The sequence below is a fragment of the Hippopotamus amphibius genome, chromosome 10, assembly GCF_030028045.1.
Source record: "Hippopotamus amphibius kiboko isolate mHipAmp2 chromosome 10, mHipAmp2.hap2, whole genome shotgun sequence".
Taxonomy (NCBI): domain Eukaryota; kingdom Metazoa; phylum Chordata; class Mammalia; order Artiodactyla; family Hippopotamidae; genus Hippopotamus; species Hippopotamus amphibius.
Window position 1 is genome coordinate 103,093,908 of NC_080195.1, and position 20,592 is coordinate 103,114,499.

A 20,592-nucleotide genomic window follows, 5' to 3' on the forward strand; every position below is an offset into this window, starting at 1 on the left:
ACATTCTATGATTTTCTATCAGAATCTGAATATCTTAGAGTTGAAAAGTACATTAAATGACATCTTGTCAATTCTACCTACTGAATGAAAACCACACTTTCATTTAAGCTATCTAATCTTTGTTAAGAGTATTTATGAAAAATTTGGAAGACAGACAAAAAAGGTTGAAATCTGTAGACAATTAGATGCAACGTATGCTGGTAGAAATCCACAACTATAAATGAATAGTTCTATTGTGTTTGAGAATAACTCTGAGAATAAATAAAAAGTATGTTTCACTGGGCAAGAACACATTGGTCCACTTCAAAAGAGGGTGCTGAGGGGAATGACCAACTTCCCTTAGCTATAACATTCTGTAAAATAAGTCAAGTACCATGTAACCCTTCTTAGACATTGTAACATACATGCAAAAATTTTTAGGCTCTGGAATACTCAAAGTTGTGACACTATAACCATAACAATGGTCCTATGTGGAATATGGAAATAATCTCTTGCCAGCTTACTCTGTTTCTAATGATAAATAGATTCTCTTAGAATATGATAATAAAAGGATTCACATGTGACAACATTTCTTCTCAGAAACTATTTCTAAATAATTTTGCTTCTTGGAATAATCCTTGGTCATTTACAATTCAATTAAATCAGACTTTGATTCAAAGAGCCAAAAAGATAAAAAGAAAAAATAGAGAAAAGTTAGATGATCACACAGTGTCTATGTAGCCTTTAATGATGAGTAATTAAAAAAAAAAAAGAATGAACCACAGTATCTCAACCATCTCAGCATTAACTTCCATAGTTTCCATCCCTTTGTTCATTATGTCATGGATGTGAAAGTGTCATGGTTTATTATAGTAATTATACAGTTGCTTTTGTTCCTTTCCCCGTATGCACTTACTCTGGCCTGCCTCTGAGGTTAGCATTTGGTGAAGTTATTTTTCTGCTTTTGTGTGATCCAAAAATGTGAATTTGTTTTTGAGTTTTTCCACTTCTGTGGGTACTGAAGTTGTGATAATATGCCACTGAGATGGTGCTAAGTAATTTTTTATGGTAATGATGACCAGAAGATTGCTGACACTGATGGCAAGTAGCCTAACTAGAGTTCACCCAGTAAAAATGAATGCATGTTTGATGTCACTGACGTAATATATATTCTGTAGACTGTCACCCTAGCTCCGTTTGATTGATTGATTCATTCATTAAATTAACTTTTATTGAGTCTTTATTACTTGCAAGATTCTGTTCGATAAGATTCCATTGTATTTATTGAAAATATGACAAAGGTTAACAAACAAACAAATAAAACAAAATAATACTTTAAATGAAACATTAAAAACAGCGACTTTGTAATTAACAGAGTATAAGCATATATAATGCTGGCATTGTGTAGGGAATAATCAACTTGATTGATTTTGGGGTCTATTTAAAAGAAATGAGAGAAGAGATAGCATTTCCATGGGTTTTGAAGGTTAAGAGAGATGTAACATTAATTCTGTAAGTACTAGGCCATATAAGAGCTTACATCTTACCACATGTTCAAGGAAATGGGAGAAGTTAGCACTGACGGAGTGCATGTTGGTGGAGTATACGTACATGCGGAGTGGTAAGAAGAGGGACTGGGAGAGGGCAGAGGTGGGCTGCAAATGGTTTTTAACATTGTATTAAGGAGGCTTTATTGAGAAAGAGGTTGTTTCAGGTTTTAAATGAGTGTCTCATTTAGGAAAACATTACCTACAAGTAACAGAAATTGTAATTCAAAATGGCTTAAATAATATTTATTGGCTCATGTTTACCAAAGTCCAGAAATAATGTGGTCTGGGCTCTGTTCCTCAGCATTTCTCTTGGTTTTACCCTCTTTCATGTGATGGTTTAATTTTCAGGCCATATGCAAGAGGGATGCAGCATTCCACATATGATATGACAAAATCCAGAGGAAGACATATTTGCTTCAGAAAATTCCACAAGAAGAACTTCTCCAGAAGTACCTCTCCAGATCATTTCTTATTTCTCATTGGCTTAAGTCAGATCACATGGTCCATTCTGAGCTGTTCACTTTCCATAGAGATTGGTGTGACAGAGTCAATCCTGAAACCGGGGACATAGCCAAGTTAATATAAAGAACTGATTGCGGGTACTTAAGAAGGGATACACAAGCAAAATTCAGTTCTTGTGGGAAGAAGAGAGGGGAGAAAAACAACTGTGAGGGCAATGAACAATAGGCTGCCCACATCCACTTACATATTTTCTTCCCATTTATGTATTTTCAAATGCAGATATAATGCATTCCCCAAAACAAGAAAGCTTAGTAAACTAACTAGTTATCATATCCAAATATAAGCCCAAGATATCAAAGGGTCCTCCCTCTAAGCTAATATTTCCTACTGATGATACTGCCATGTTTTCAGAAGTTCTCAAGAGACTTCTGTGAAAACAGCTGGCCTTATACTGATCAAATAGAAGAAAGAGAGAATGAAGTATCGATGTAAAAAATGATTCAGAGATTGTATTCCTTTTATTATAATAAAATGAATGTATAATTAATTTCATCCATACTTAAGATGTTTATTTTACTATATGGGTTACAACAGTCAAATATCATGACCTCGGAATTCCATTAGAGCTTGCATAAGTCTGTAAAAGGGTCTTATAAGAAGTATTCTGACAATTCCCTCTTCTAAAACAACCAGACTAGTACTTGCTGACTCATCACTGCTGTCTCTGGAACTTTTCTTCTTGGGTCAGACCCATGACTAGTTAACCAAAGGAGAGGTGTCCTGATAAGGCTGAAATGACCACTCAGAAGAGTTTAGGATAATCTCCCCCCCAAGATCTGATTCCACTTGCCAAAAATTCCAGGGAACTAACTCTGTATTGGCAGATAATTCTTCCAACCAGGGAATCTGCCCCATAAATTAAATACTCCTTTTTTAGACAAATAACAGTAGGTTTGGAATTCCCAACAGGTATCTTTTAAAAAAATTAATGGTATGATTTATGAACCGATATCAGATTCAATGTTTATTTGAAAGGAAAAGATACCTCTTGTTCTATTTTTAACTAGAGAAGTAAGGGGGAAAATAGAAGAAAACAGAGTGGGTACTCTCTAAGATAAATTATTTTAATATTAGTAGGATTTTAACAATTATCATTTGTCTAGGTAGTAGAATATAGACTCTAGCTAGATAATAGCTGAGATTAACTTTGAGGGAGATAACTGTGACATCATAATCTAAAACCCTTAATAAGTTGCATAGTAGAAGCCAAATATACAGGTTAGTTGGTAACAAGACATTTGGCAGCTCCTAGAAGCCAAGTACATTGGGTGGCAAAATCTGGATCCATGGCTCAGAGAAGAGAAGCCCCAGACTCTATAACCCAGGAGTCTGAAGCCACGGGATCCACAGCCAAGCGAGTAGCAGCTTCTAGATCCATAGCCTAGGCAGTAGCCTCTTCTGGACCCATAGCCCAGAGACCCTATGTGAGTTGACCAGCAAGGACTGCAGGGCATGGAGGTCCTCGGATGGTAGCAGAATGTCTGGCAGGGAATGGACACCACACAGTACATCTGGCACCTGGTGGGCTCATAGCAGTTCTCCTGACTGTAGAGAGAGGAGCCCAACTGGCAGGATCTGGGAGAGCAGAGGTCAGTGCTGTAGATCAGGTTGCTGGGGTAGAAAGAGCCACAGGAGGAGCCTGAGTAGCGCAGGTGCTCTGCAAGGGAGAAGGAGGACAAGTTTCCAGAGCAGCAGCTGTAGGACATATTGACAGGAGATGTGAGTTCAGCTGAGTTACTGTGAGAAGATGCTCTGATATCCTTGGCTTCTCCCAGCCAGTGTTTATCCTCACCACGCTGGATGTGATGCAGACCCTCCCTGTTCTTGTGCAGGTCTGGTCATGAAAACAGCTAATTAACCTAGGCTATAATTATAACTGAACACATTTGTGTGTTCTCTTAACTGCTGTTCAATTATTCTGCTTTATAGAAGCCACTCTGCTTCTTTCTTTTTTCTCCCTTTCTTTTTTTTTTTTTTCCAGAAATAAGGGGTGGTTTGCCTTCAGAGACATTGGTCATGATACATAAAGATAGTGCCCTTGCTTCCTTGCAGAGCTTGACTGTGGGGATTTTGCGCCTGAGTGTGTAAAATTGTTCCTCCTAACAGTCATTAGCACCTCCCTCGCAGATATTTATATATGTTTCATGAAGCCTTTACCATGTGTAAAACAGAGCAGATTGTGGCATCATTTAATCCTTGCAACAATCCTTATGAGACGGGAATTATCACCAATTTAATAACCCAGGTGTGACTGCTTCCAAAGCTGGCAGGAACAGCAATGCTGTGCCGAAGCTTAACCTTTCAGCTCCCAGAATCATGTGAACGATGAATACCTGGGTGAAAAAAAATTTCCATGTGAGAACATTTGCATTTAATTGGATGTGCCTACCTATATTTTCTTACCTTTTTTATGAAAAACCAAATATAACCACCAAGAAACAGATTCATAATTCTTTCAGTTATTTTTTATTTTAGCATTCAAAGTTACCATGGAGATGGTTATTTTAAACTGCTCTTCTATTTGTCCTCTCCTTTAGCTTATCATTATTAAGCAACTCATGTTTGATTCTGTGTGGAGTTATTGAATTCCTTTTCCATGTAAGGCAGAGATTCTTTGGCAAACACATAGACTATCACTGAGAATAATTGCTAAAAACTGGTATACCTCCAGTGAGTTGACTACCAATGAAATACATTTGCAAAAACTTGAATTTTAATAGTGTGCTAACCTTTGCCAACTCAGTTGGGAGTGAGAAATGAGACACCTTAGAGAGTGATTCATTTCACTCCCTGCTGAGCTTCTCTTTTGCTCATGGCTCCAGGAAGACAAAGGAGCAAAAAACATACCCTCGTATTAAGTAGTTAAAATTATCCTTATCACTATAAAAAATCAACAGCATAAAGAAAAGTCTTGGAATTAGAGATCTTTTTTTTTCTCCACTTATTATAATATCCAACTTCTGCCTTAAAGCATCTTTCAGAAATTGGAAAGCAAAAAGCTATTTATGTAATTTGATCTTTTCCATTTGCTTCCTGGTGATTCTTTTCTTTCATCTTCTATAGCATTTGCTTATCTGGCACCAATGGAACGGTCGGCCCATTGTCCTGCTTACAAATTTCTGCCAAATGTCTTACTTCCCCAAATCCTTCTCATCCCTCAAAGCCAAAATCAAATTCCTCATATCTGACAAGTGTTCATCTCAATTGTTTAAACCCTTCTGCAATAAGGATCTTAGTACCTTATTAGCTATCCTTTTGGGTAAACAAACATACAGACATACACACACACTCACACACGTCATGGAAGAATTGGAAGAGATGTCTTTCGAAGTGGGTTGTGCAGACTGAGTAAGATTTCAGTCATTTGAACTTGCAGGACAGTCACATATATCGTAAGAGTGGTACCCAGAAGTTCCTCAGGATCAGATACAGGGCTTAATTTTCTTTTACCCAGCATCTGGCACACAGTGGATGTTCCAAATTATTTATGAAATGAAGGAATACATCAAATTATTAACTTTTTATTTTTACATTCACCTTAAAATAAATATATGCATCCACACTAATTTTTTAAGTTATCTTTAATACAATGTTAAGCACATATAAATACCTCTTTCGTAACTAAATATAATCCCCCGATTAATCATAACCACCTTAGTGCTTGAGGTGACCCTGGATCTCCTCCCCTCACTGCCAGCCCAAGCAAAGTTGCCTTTGTGGCCTTGATCAATTGTTATTTCTTTCTCTGTCCAATAGCTTCATACCCAGCCTTTCTAATGGTTCTGTTTTCTCAGGCTTACAGACATAGTCAAATTTCTTCAATCCAAACATTTCAATGTCATTTCCTACATGATTATACAGCTCTTCTTGTTTCTAGAGACAGAATTGTCTAGAGATTTGTGTGATCATTTTGTCAACTATCTCAATAATTATACTGTTTTTCCCTGGTTTAACATTCTTCTGAAATTTCACTGGCATGGTCAGCAGTGCCCTCTATGCTGCTACAGGTGGACATTTTTAGGATGATCCTATGCAAATGTTTAACCACGTTTAACACAGGTAACTGTGTCCCTGATCTTGAAATATGTTTATCTGTGTGTTTCTGTACCATCATACTCCCGGTTTTCTATCTAACTTTCACATAATTCAATTTATCCTTAGTTGGCTTCCTGTGTATAATGTTTCTTGAGGCTTGATGCTGATCTTTCCACTTATTCTCTCCGTGGGGGATGCTCTTCCCCTTCATGGCTTGAAATGCTATCTGTATTCTATGTCATTCAAATGTATATTTCCAGTACACACCTCCTTTTATTTAAATTCTAGACCCAGGTATCCAGTTACTAGCCATTTCCTTTGGGAGGTTTCATAAGGCTATCAAAATTGTATGTGTATAAAATCAAACATTTGCTCTTCCCTAAGGAGAAAAAAAATATTTTTTTTCTTACCTGAGTAAGCAGTATTTCAAACCACATAATAGTTTAAATCAGAAAACTTGGAATCCTCTTAAAATATGCAATTCATTCTAAATATGACCCATTCTGTCTTCTAAATTTGTCATAAATCTCCTCAGTCCTCTTACTGCCTTCCTTCTAGTCTAGGGTTTCTAAACCTTGTCATCACTAACATTTTGTTTTGTTTTGTTTAAATATTTTATTTATTTGTTTGTTTGTTTGTTTATTTTGTATCAGGTCTTAGTTGCAGCATATGCGATGTTCATTGCAGTGCTCCAGCTTCTCTCTAGCTGTGGCCTGTGGGTTTTCCACTCTGTAGTTGTGGCACGCGGGTTTAGTTGTCTCACGGCATGTGGAATCTTAGTTCCCTGACCAGGGATCAAACCGCGTCCCCTACATGGGAAGGTGGATTCTTTACCACTGGACCACCAGGGATGACCCATCATTGACATTTGAACTGGATATTATTTTGTTGTAGGGAGTATCCTGTTCATTGTATGATATTTAACAGTGTCCCTGTCTTTATGCACTAGATGCCAGTAGCACACCGCGCGCGCACACACACACACACACACACACACACACACACGCACACACGCACACACGCATACACACACATTATGCCAATTAACAATGTCTCCAAAAATTGCTTGGGGGCTAAAGCAGTTCTGGTAGAGAACTAGTTTAAGGAAATCTCCTTTCTTGGTGGGACTACTGAAAAGGTTCAACATGGCCTATTTTATTAAAAAAAAAAAATTCTTCTCCAATCTTTCTCTCTATCCCTGCCTGATCCACCTTCTTAAAACAAAAAGCTGGTCCTATCACTGTCCTGATTAATTCCCATTGTTTTCTAATACACGTATGATGAACACAAATCCTCTACATGATTTGCAAGGTTGTATGAATGTGTCTCTGCCCGTGTCTCTAACCTCATCTTCACACCACACCCTTTCCCTCTCCCCAAACACACTGCCTCTGCTCCACAATTAACATAGCTCAAGCTTTTTCCTACCACAGGTACATGGTGTTTCCTCTACCCTGAATGTTCTTTCTTCAAGTGGATAATTAGGATAATTAAGCCTTTCCTCACTTTCTAACCACCATATCCCAGGATAAATTATGTTCCCCTGTTATATTTTTCAGCCCTGTAATTAATTTTATTATTTTTATAATATATTTATTTTTTAGACTGTCCTCTAGGCTAGAGCAGTGCAACCTAAGCAAATCAGTCCATGAGAGTCTGTTACCATCTGCCAGGAGATGAATAATGGATATCAAGTAAATGAGCACATTGCTTCCTTTATTAAGAACTCCTGCATGATTAAAAGATGTCAGCCTGACTAAATCATAGGTTGGTAGCACCATTGATTTTCTTGGTCTATGACCCACTCAAGTGGCACATCTCTGACTGTAATCTCTTGAGAGAGACAATAGCTATATTCTTTCTTGTTCAATAGTGAATCCTCAGCTCAAGAATAATCAAGTTACATAGCTGTTTCTAAGTAAATACCTACTTAATGGATAAATTAGGGAATTGATAGGTTTAACATCACCTATATATATTCTACCTTATCCCTACCTCCAAACATGTGCTTGATCCACCTAATCCCTTGGGTGTTTCACAAAAACAGTAAACCCAGCAGAGGGCTCAACTAGAACCAGAACAGTTTCTAATTCCTTTCTGCACTATTTTAGTTATAGCAACCCATCTATGCAATTCCTGGGAGATGTCTATGACCACCCTTTTCTTCACTTTCCACATCTGATCTTGGATAAGTGTACCTTACTATTTTTTAATCTCCCAAACTGATAAAATCCTTTGTTTTCCTATCTTGCCATAACTCAGCTAACTTGCCTGTTATTGCAGGTAGTCCCCAGAGCCTCTGGTCTTCCCTATCGCAACCCTATTTCCTATGCATTTATCAGAATGCCTTTTCTAAAGTCTATGTTGCCCTTTTCAAACTTGAATTCAGTTTCCAAGTATTCAATCCAAGTCATCCTATGATATGGCCTCCAATTATCTTATATTTGGTGTCTCTATGCCCTAATTTTATCTTCAAAAGATACCGGCTCGCTTCCACTCAGCCTAAGACTGAAGGCAAAGAAGTTAGCCGGGCAAGAGGGCCTTGTTTCAAGAAGCTCCAGCATCAGTGATGAGTTTCAGAAAAGAAGAGATGAAAGGCGGGGCCAGAGACAGACAGGAGCCAGATAACAAGGGACTCTGGACATTCTTCAAAGGTCTGAAACACTCTGAAAATCAAAAATATCCTTTAAAACTAATTTGGTGGTGAAAGAGGGCATTCATTTTCTGTTCTCTGGATAGAAGGACTGGTTCAAACTAATGGCAACTGTGCATATTCTTTTTTCTTCCTCTTTTTAGTGTGGCTATATTATGCCTTAGAAATTAATCAATAGGTTTGATTATAGGGTGTTTTCCTTATAATCCTAGACCCGGACCCAGATACATTCTATTATCTTTCTAAACTGGATTCCAAAACTCTGTCCCCATTGGACTGGACAAGGGAATGGAAATCTGTAATAATGAGAAGCTACTGGTAGGTCATAAATATGGACAAAACCAGATCAAATTTGTCTCCTACAGAGATGACTCTGGCCGCAGTGGGAAGAATGGATTGGAGGGTCACATAGGAGTAAGAGTGGGCCCCCGGGGTTCAGACCCTGGCAGTGTGATTCAATAGCCTATATTCTTAACTACGGTGCTTGACTGCCTCCCATAAAAATGGTTATTAAAGCTCAACAACGTGTAAAATGAGATGAGGTAGGGACCTCTGATGGCGCCTGAGAAAACCTTACATTTAAGGAATTGGCAAAGTAAAAGGAACCCACGAAAGACTGAGAAGAAATAGCCAGTAAACTTTAAAGAAAACTGGGAGTGTAACAAAAATCAAGTTAAAAATGCAAAATAAATAAAGGAAAGCAGTCAAAAGTATCCGACTTTGGAGGGAGGTCAAGTTAGATGGTCCTCTTAGATTTTAAGCATCTCACTATCAAATATTATATATCTATATCTGTATTTCTATCTATTGTTTTGTTTTGTTTCCATTTTTTGTAATTTAATTTGGAAATGACCACAATTTCAATAGTGCCTGGTATATTGTAGATTCTAAAAACAAACAAACAAACAAAAAAAAAACCCAACCAAACAAACAAACACTTGTTAAGCGAAACCATCTTGTCCAACTTTCTCAATATACTAACATGGAATTTGAAAGCTAAGGAGATTCATTTCAAGTCAATTCAGCAAGCACATTAGAGCATAAAACACTGTTGTGGATGGTAGGATGAGGAGGGGACTAAGAAAGGGCCCTTTCCAAAGGAAGTATGTCTTTACCTGACTTTGGAAAATTAGAAGTATGTTAAGAGAAGAAAAGTGACTTTAAAATGTGTTACAGGCAATAAAATCTAATCACTTTTGTTCCTCTTTAAGACCCCTCAGCTACTATATAAAGCTGAGTAAAATCTTATGCCCTTTGCATTTACATACTGTGAATTATTTTGAACCTTACATTTTACATAGGAAAAAGCAATTCTCGAATTAGAAGTCGTTTTAGACTATACTATTTTCCTACTTATAGAAATGGATTGTCCTAGCTCTGGTTGTACAAATTGCTTTTTACAAAATCAATAACCAAAGTTATCCAAGTAGTCATTTTTCCTATTAAAAAAATGCAACCCCAGTAAACCAAAAACTCTGAAAAAATTCAAGAAAAAATGAATATGTTTGAACTCCATAAAAAGTTACTTTATTCAATAACAGCATTTCTGTCACATTGTAAGAGAACAAGGACATATGAAATAACTTCCTGATTTCCCTTACGTATAAGTTCTCTTGATATGCAACATATAAAACTCTAAGGTAGTTTCCCAATTTTGACTATTCTTTGATTGTGTTATGATGACAGAACATGTATCTCTGAGAGAAACTAAGTAGTTGATGGTCAGTCAGTTCCTGAAGCAGGGGGTTATAGTAAATGAACAAAATAGAAAACAGAATTTCATGTAGGAGTGTGAAGAGGCACTAGCTGCTGTATAGAAGCCAGGCTTCTAGGCTGGTCTGTATTAAGTTGGTAGGACATCCCTAGTAGGGAAGTAGTGTGCATGGCAGAACCTGGGAAGATAATTCAGGTTTGAGGAATCAGAGGATGGACAATTTAAAGACTGGAAGCCATTGAATGCATAGTGTCTGTAAAAAAAGATGATTTCCATCTGCTGATGGGCTTGTAGATGCTCTCTTGAGAGTCATTTAGAGAGAAATGTATCTTGGAGGAGACTGGGAAAACAGAAGTCAGTGGGTAGAAAAAGTGGCTGAGGTTAGAGGGGCCACAGGACAAGACTGGGTGGACCAGGATTCTCTAAGAGAGCAGGAAGAGAAGTTTCCAGCCTAGCAACTGTAACATGTTATCTCTATATCTACTTCATTTGTTAACAGTGTCAGAGATGGTCTGAATATTCCCTGCTGGCCTAGAGGGCTTATGTGCTCTCAACCCATGGATGAGACGTTCTTCACAGCCAACCTCAAAATCTTTCTACACTACACTTTGCATAAGAACATCTCTTTAGTGTGTTGTCTAATTACAATCAAATAGATCAACACCATGTTAAATATACTTACTTGTATTTTATTGCCAAAAAACAGTTTATAGTATTGCCTTGGACTTGAGATGATTGTTGCATACTCAGAATAGTTGGTTTAATTTGTGACTCAGAGGGTCATTTACAGGATGCTGAGATGTAGCTCTTTCTTTCCTCCCTGCTTTCAGCATATTTTATTGCAATTCTTTTCTCAGTCATTCCCGATGTGGTTTGCCATGTTATAAAGCATGTACTTATGCTCAGTAATAACTGATATATGTGATATAAATAGTGCATAAAAGACAATTATATCATTGCCTGGTCATGATACTCTGTAAGAATCAAATGAGTTTTATGGAAAAATAATTCTGCTTGGTTCTCTTTACCAGCTGGATGAATATGGAATGCCTCATATAAGTGGACTTAAATTATATTAGTTGAGAAGATGGAAATTTTAGACCAAATACTTTTAAAAAGTAATCTACTATCAAATTTATAGTGTGTAAATTGTTAATGGCCTCTTAGGGGCTGTGTTTATAAGCAGTAAAGCAAATACCAAATTGATTTCTTCAAGCACATTGAAAATTGCTGAACAAATACAAGTTTCCAAAGTAACATTACAAATAGTCACATTTCTATATTTTGTGAGGGTGGGCATTACATCTAAAGATCCTTGATTAACCTAACTATAGGAATGTAGTAGCTTGAAAGGTAGCTAGGCACTAATAAAGACCAAGAGTTAAAGACACAGCTATAAGATTGCCCAGAAAAATCACAGGATAAAAGAAACATTAAATGAATAAATAAAGCATTAAGAAAATGCCAAATTAGGTTACACCGAAGGTAAAAAAATTGTGCTAAAAAGAAAATGGATTAAAACATGTTTCTTTGCATGTTAATGAGGTTTGGGAGGCAATGGAGCACACATGGTATACTTTATTGTGTATTTAAAATGTTTAGGAATTAAGACCATGAATATTTGGTTTTAGGCCAGAAGGAAGAATAGTGGCTCACCAGAGAGTTAGGTCAAGGGACGTATATCGAATTTATTTTTTGGACATAAGTTACATACATTTATAGTCTAATAATAGGTAACGTTTATAGAGTGCTTTCTGTATTCAAAGAACTCTTCTGGTTGCTTCACATATCTTATCATTCGCTTCTCGTCATAATCTTGTGATGTAAATACTATCATCATCTCTCTTTTACATCTAAGGAAATTGAATTTTTGAGAGGTGCCACAATATGTATGTGACAAATGGCCAATAACTTAGAATCGAAGGATTCAAATATACATAGTGTTTCTTCTTAAACTCAATTTAAATTTCACTCTCACAGCAGACAAACTAATGTCCAAGTGAAAAAAAATTATTATTGAAATGTTTACATATTCTAAGGACTTATTCCGAAGCATGAAAACTCAGAAATTCTCTAGGGGGGGACCCAGATTAAGGCATCTCAAGTGTCATGTGATCTTGTTATCTGGAGAAAGGCACTTAGGGAGCCCAGGCCCAGGTTGGGATACCAGTTCGTTAATAAACTGCTCTGACTTCCTCTGTCTTATTAATGGGCTTGATCCTTAGCGACTCTGTACCTAGTATCAAATGAGCTATCCCAGTTCCGGTTGCATTTTGGGAAGAAGGAGTCACTGCTAATACTCACATTATGACTTAACCAAAAAGGCTCGCCATTCAGGAACCATGTGCGTAGTAACAGGCAGGAAATCTTCGGATGGTATCTGTTCTACATGGTTTCAGCAGCTTGAAGGCAATGGGCTTTCATTCTCTACTCACATTGGCAAGACTTCAAAGTTCAAGAAGCAATGGTAATAACTTATGGTGCTCATTTGTTTTGACTTTCAAGACCATTAGTAAGCAAGTTTCTGTTTGGCATTCTTAACAGAATCATGATAGAGTTGTAACTGATACTGTTAACCCCAAGAACAGGATCTGGTGGGCTAATAAGTGGAGCTTTGTTTCCATAATCATGGTTTTCTGACTTTAGTGTCTATCATCATATGCTACAGTGATTTATAGAGATTTATCCAAAGTAGTGTCTCAATAGGTAAGGACCCTTTTAGGGAAGGTTTGAATATTTTTTGCCTGTTTTGCTCCCACCCAACGAAGCAATCAGTAAAGGTTTAGGCAAGAAAATATAAATTAGTTACAAGTAAACTTTGGAACATACATTTATTTTTCTCCATATTTGAAAAAGCAGTGGTTGTTTTGCTCATGCTTGAAATAATGATGCCCTTTGCATAAATTTTGAAATCTCAGTAATGCAGACCAAAGCCTATTGTATGCTTTTCCTGCTTGCTAAAAGGAGATTAATATGTTAACACTAATTGCCAAATACTTGATAATCACATCATATAGCAAGGGAAATAGACTCAGAAGAACAAAGATGTCTGAGGCACAATACCTTCTATAAATTCAAAATCTAAACACTCCTACTCTACATTACATAATTCTCATATAGATTCCTCATAATAGCTCTATGAATTAACTAGTTTTATTTTCATTTTTCAGGAAAAAAGCATATGGATATATTAAGTGATGTGTAAGAAATTATTTTAATAAGAACTTTATGCTAACGCATATATATGGAATCTAAAAAAATGGTACTGATGAACCCAGTGGCAGGGCAAGAATAAAGACGCAGATGTAGGGAACGGACTTGAGGACACAGGGCAGGGGGTGGGGGGGATGTGAAGGGGAAGCTGGGACAAAGTGAGAGAGTAGCATTGACATATATACACTACTAAATGTAAAATAGATAGCTAGTGGGAAGCTGCTGCATAACACAAGGAGATTAACTCAATGATTGGTGATGACTTAGAAGGGTGGGATGGGGAGGGTGGGAAGGAGTCATGGGAGGGAGGGGATATGGGGATATATGTATAAATACAGCTGATTCACTTTATTGTACAGCAGAAGCTGGCACAACAGTGTAAAGCAATTATACTCTAAAAAAGAGCTAAAAAAATCAAACAAACAAAAACAAACAAAAAGACTTTATAAAGCCAGAAAGTGAGACCAAATCTAACTGTCTTCAGATATTTCACCCAACCCTACCTTCTGTTTGTTAAGCCACAGTATAAAGCTAACAAATGCTGAGGACCAAATGCATGACACAGATGAGTCGAAGTTTTATTACTAAGCTTTTTAGCACTTAAATATAGGATTAAAATGGAGCAGAAGAGGATAACATCCCAGGCAAAGTGTTAAACTACATGACAAAAGGTACAGGGTAGGAAAGTGAAGGCAAATCATTTTAGAATTCACATCACATTCATGTCTAGAATTTGAAAATGAGAAACTTGCTGAGTAGAATTCCATCTTGTGATTTTAGTAAAGACAGGCTTGCTGTACAAAGCATTCCTCCCCATGTGCTGACAATCGATTAAGAGAACATTTCCACATCCATTCCCAGAATGAAGTTTGCAGCTCCGGAGGAGGTGCTAAATGTGGTTTGACTGTTTTTCTTGCTTTACCTTGTGCAATAATAGACCGTGAAAAATCACCCTAAAATTGTTGAAGTGAAAGCATTTTTCAAATTTGGTTTATAAGCTGGAGAAGATGAACAATCAATGACACTGCTTCACCTTGCAGTGTCTATGGGACACAGAAAGTGTAGTCCCCTGGAATCAATTTTATAGTCAAGACATTAACCTCTGTGGTCATTTGCCCAGCAGGAAGAGTAAGCTGTTAAAAACACAGAATCAGCCACTATTCACTTCTTTTTATGATTATGAGTGTGATAACAGCTTCCCCTTCAATTACATAACTGGTGTTATTTTGCTGGTAAAGTACCAAAAGGAGGGTGTATTTCAGAAACAAATTTAGTTATTATCCCATTGCAGAAATTCCCTGAAATAAGAGCAATAACTCATTACTTGGAGTGTGGATTTTGATTAAAATTATTTTTAACTAAAAATTACAATATTATCTGGACCAAAAGACTTAGGAAAACCATTCTGTCTCTGTCAACTCCACCATGATGCAGACAGGGAAGGAAACAATAACTCTCTCCTCTTCATTTGGAAATTCACAATATGCTTAAGCATAATTAAAAACTCTGAAAGGGGAAGAAAGCAAGCCTGAGTAATTTGGTTAGTCCAATAGTCGTGTAAATGCAAACTTTGTATGTAATCTACTAACATCCATCCCTTAAGAACAGTTTTCCAAGAAATAAACATTGGGAGGTGGGGATTTAGTCATTTGGGAGTGATGGGTGTGGAAAGATTTGATGGATTCTGGATTCCATTAGGAAACAAAATAGAGATTGATGGGGAGATCTTACAAATTCTGAAAAAGACATGTATGGAACATGGAGAAAAGAAGAACTTTGGGCAATTTCTAATCCTTTGACTATTTGCATGCCCACATCCACTCTTAGCAGATTAAGAGCTTCCATACATCAATGATATGTCACTTTAACTGACAGACTTTAGTGTACCTGTATGAATCTTCCAGAAACACCCTTTATATAACTTATATTTTACCAATCAATACTCTACTTATGTTCTCAGCATATGGTTAACTTTCATTAAACTTTTTTTTTAAGATAATTATAGGTTCACAGGAAGTTGCAAAAATAGTTCATGGAATCCTTTACCCTTCACCCAGCTTCCCTCAAAAGCGACATCCTATCCAATTGTACTACAATACCCAAACCAAGAAATTGACATCACTGCAATATTGTTAGCTAAATTACAGATCTCATTCAGTTTTACTAGTTTAAACATGAACTCATTTGTGTGTGCGTGTATGTGTATAGTTCTATGTAATTAGATTTCATGTCTAGATTTCCCGTAACCATGGCCACAATCCAGATGAAGAACTTCTTCATTAATGTTTAACGTTTTAATGTTAGAAACATTAAAAAGTGTAATGAATCAGAAATATGGACCACCGTTTTGCTCTTTTGTATTTAAGTATGTTATTTAACTTAATTAAATCTGAGGTTTTTAAAGATGAGTAAAGCTGATGGTAGTAGTCTGGGGATTGAGGTGATGAGAGGAATGGAGTAGGGGAGAAAGAAAGATCAAGTCAAAATATCACACCCCCATGTAATAATCTTTTCCCCCAAATTACAAGCAGATGCAGTGCCACTAGGAAAGCATACACTGATAAAATAGACTAGATCCTTCTATGATACTGTGTAATTTCTTTTTTCCTTAGTTTCTATATTAAAGAAAAAAATGATGCTTACAATGTTGCAATACATGTGTTACTATGTTTTACAATGAATGTTACTGATTCCACATTCTGTTGTCTGAAAAAAAAATTCTGAGATTTGACATAGGGATGTTGGAATGAATTACTCTGTGGCCGATCTAGTTCACCTTTCAGGATGTTTCCACTTTTCATTTCTTTTCATCTCTTGTATGATTCTATACATTGTAGAAAATTGATAATATTGCAAATGATTCTTGCCCATTAAAATAAAAATGATTTCTGTATACTGGAGGTCCACTGATTTTTTTTTTTTTTTCCTCTGCGTACAGTAACCGCTTTGTTTCTATCTTTGTAAATTCATTTCAGCATCTCTGACAGCCTATTTCAGTGTGTTCTTTGAGTTCTCCTTTGAACCAGTCATGGCTTCTTAATGCTAATCCCCTCATTCATTAATGAGTTAAATAAAATATTTAGTATATGTGTTTTCCATTCACATGAGGATCATGATTTTACTTTATTGAAAAGTTCTTTCTTAATACTATTATCTTTTATATTGCATCATATTTTAAACATTTTCTTTCTGTTTTTCCCTCCCCAGACCACACAGAAGAATTTAAACTATTATGGGAAACACTGACAGCTCACCTCTCACACACTGCTATTAACCTACTATTATCATATTGTATGGATTTGTCAATAATGTTGAAATCTTAGGGATAACAGATCATTAAGGACCATCTCATTTTATATATAAAGAAAATGACACCCAAAGAAGTTAAGTGATGTGTATAAGATTAAAATCTTGTTAGAAGAAGAATCAGAAATAGAACCTAACTCCCAACATATTTTTCACTTAGTTTATTTTCCTTTATATGGCATCATAAAAAAGAGAGAAAATTAAGAGATTTCAGAACTCTAATCTGCCTATAGTAATCCTATATATAACCACATTCTTATGAGTTGAAAATTTAGTGTACATTACACAAGAAAAGAAATATTTCTTTAAAACCCAGAGTATTCAAATGATACACCAGAATGCGCACACTATTGACAGTTTTGGTGCCAATTTGTTAAATCTCCACAATCTTATTTTTCTCTGTCATTTTCTACTTGTTTGTAAGGATCTGCTTCATTACGAAAACTAAGCCTTGAAATAAAACATTCTAAGATTTGATAATTTTTCATGGGTTAATCAAATGGATATGTTTTAAGCTTTAACTTTGCCTAGAGTTTTTCTATGAAAAATGTACGAGGGAACTTAGAAAAGACCAAGACCTTTGCTTCCAAGAGTTAATTTACGTCTAGTCAGAGAGACAGATTTTTTCCCATTATCTTGGTGGGAAGGGTGGCTGTGAAGGGTGAGTGTGAAGAGAGCTTCAGGAGGAGGCAACTGCATAAGCAATGGCACAATTGCTTGAAAGAATGTGATGTGGGGTTTGGGGAGGAAAACTGCAAGATCTTTTTTGTTAAACTGTGATACATGGGCAGCGAGAGGTAAGAGATTACACAATAATTAAAAATGTGATCGCCTAACCCTACAGGTCCAGGAATAGAGACAGGAGCAATACTGATGCCTGAAAAAACTTGAGCTTTGTATCTGGGGTGACAAGATGTCAATGATCAACCTTCACATTTAATATGCAGGAATGATTTGGGGGCTCATGTTTTTCTTGGGTTGCAAAATCAGTGTGCTTGCTTATGTGACTGGGGACTCATTCAGTTGTAATTAACAGTCTAATGAAATGCTAACACACACAGGGCAGAGTTCAGAGATGCAGTCTATAACTCAAGAGGCACTGCACTCCAAGAGAATGTGAGTTACTGTTCAAGTTTAAAACACTTTACCTAGCTACACAACAGGAAATCATACCTCGCACCAGGTCTTACATATTGCTGCTCGGGGAATTCCCCTTACTCTCCCCTGAGGGACCTTCTGATATCCTAGTTTCCTGCTATGTTTGTTGTTCTCATCCCATCAATTTGGTTCACTGAGCGACTCATTGTTTGGTTTACACTCACTTCAGTGTGCAAATGATGGCATCCTTCAGTGTTGTGCCTCAGGCTCTCCACTTGCCTTACCCTAGCCCTGGTCCTGGTCTGCATATACCTCTGCTCTCTAATCATGCCCTGTGTTGACTGCCTTCAGCTGCGCAGTCCAACCACATGGGTCCTAGGGGCATAGGAGGGAGGGGGCAGAGAAGAAGAGAGGCCAAGGGGAAGGGACCCTCTAAGACAGAAGGACTGGGGGAAGTGCCTGGAATTTCCCCCACCCACTTGGGCCCAGGGAACCTGCTAGGGTCCTGGACCTGGTTCTCCACCCCCAAGACCAGAGGCAATCCTTGGCCCCTTCTGCCTCATTGAGCCTAAGCCCCACTCCCCTCCCCATCCAGGGCCTTTTCTGGCCCTGTGGGGCCTAAGCATGTTTTTTCAAAGAAAAAAATATTAAAAGCAGCAAGGGAAAAGCAAAAAATAACATACAAAGAAATCCCCAGAAGGTTATCAGTTGACTTTTCTGCAGAAACTCTATAGCCAGAAGGGAGTGGCAGAATATACTTAAACTGATGAAAGACAAAAACCTACAACCAAGAGTACTCTACCCAGCAAGGATCTCATTTACATTTGATGGAGAAATCAAAAGCTTTACAGACAAGCAAAAGTTAAGAGAATTCAGCACCATCAAACCAGCTTTACAGCAAATGCTAAAGGAAATTCTCTAGGAGGGCAACACAAGATAAGAAAAAGACCCACAAAAACAAACCCAAAACAATTAAGAAAATGATAATAGGAACACACGTATCAATAATAACCTTGAATGTAAATGGATTATATTCTCCAACCAAAAGACACAGACTGGATGAATGGATACAAAAACAAGACTCATATATATGCTGTCTACAAGAGACCCACTTCAGACCTAGGAACACATACAGTCTGAAACTGAAGGGATGGAAAAAGATATTCCACGCAAATGGAAACCAAAAGAAAGCTGGAGTAGCAATACTAGATAAAATAGAAGACCGATACAAGAGATAAGGAAGGAAACTACATAATGATCGAGGGGCCAATCCAAGAAGAAGATATAATGATTATAAATATTTATGCACCCAACATAGGAGCACCTCAATATATAAAGCAAATGCAAACATCCATAAAAGCAGAAATTGTCAGTAACACAGTAATAGTAGGGGATTTAACACCCCACTTACACCAATGGACAGATCATTCAAACAGAAAATAAACAAGGAAACACAGCTTTAAATGAAACAAGAGACCAGATAGATTTAATTGATATTTATAGGACATTCCACCCACAAGCGGTAGAATACCCTTTCTTCTCAAGTGCACATGGAGTATTCTCTAGGATAGATCACATCTTGGGTCACAAACCAAGTCTCAGAAAATTTAAGAAAATTGAAATATCAAGTATCTTCTCTGACCACAATGCTATGAGATTAGAAATCAATTACAGGAAAAAAACTGTAACAAACACAAATACATGGAGGCTAAACAGTGCACTACTAAATAACCAAGAAATCACTGAAGAAATCAAAGAAGAAATTAAAAAATACACAGAAATAAATGACAATGAAAACATGATGACCCAAAACCTATGGGATGCAGCAAAGGCAGTTCTAAGAGGGAAGTTTATAGCAATTCAATCTCACCTCAAGAAACAAGAAAAATCCCAAATAAACAATCTAACCATACACCTAAAATAACTAGAGAAATAAGAACAAAGAAAACCCAAAGTAAGTAGAAGGAAAGATATCATAAAGATCAGAGCAGAAATAAATGAAATAGAAATGAAGAAAACAAAAGCAAAGATCAGTAAAACTAAAAATTGGTTCTTTGAGAAGATAAGCAAAATTGATAAACCTTTAGCCAGACTCATCAAGAAAAAAGGGAGAGTACACAAATCAATAAAATTAGAAATGAAAAAGGAGAAATCACAACTGCCACCACAGAAATACAAAGGATTATGAGACTACTATAAACACCTATATGCCAATAAGATGGACAACCTTGAAGAAATGAAGAAATTCTGGGAAAGGTACAATTTTCAAAGACTGAATCGGGAAGAATTAGAAAATATAAACAGACCTATCACAAGTAATGAAATTGAAACTGTAATAAAAATTCTTCCAACAAACAAAAATCCAGGATCAGATGGCTTCACAGCTGAATTATATCAAACATTTAGAGAAGAGCTAACACCTATCATTCTCAAACTCTTTCAAAAAATTGCAGAGGGAGGAACACTTCCAAACTCATTCTACAAGGCCACCATCACCCTGATACCAAAACCAGGCAAAGATA

The 20,592-nt window shown here is 36.8% G+C and overlaps 1 protein-coding gene across 1 annotated transcript; it reads right to left on the reverse strand.

The window, feature by feature from the left end:
* Nucleotides 1–3,235: 3,235 nt before the first annotated feature.
* Nucleotides 3,236–3,781, reverse strand: LOC130829891 (keratin-associated protein 13-1-like). Its single transcript, XM_057696437.1, has one exon. The coding sequence runs from the start codon at nt 3,755–3,757 to the stop codon at nt 3,236–3,238; it is 522 nt and encodes a 173-aa protein (XP_057552420.1). The 5' UTR covers nt 3,758–3,781.
* Between the last annotated feature and the right edge of the window lie 16,811 nt (nt 3,782–20,592).

Bases quoted from the DNA above. Each gene is read 5' to 3' on its own strand.
- LOC130829891 (XM_057696437.1), bottom strand. From the start codon at position 3,757: ATGTCCTACAGCTGCTGCTCTGGAAACTTGTCCTCCTTCTCCCTTGCA.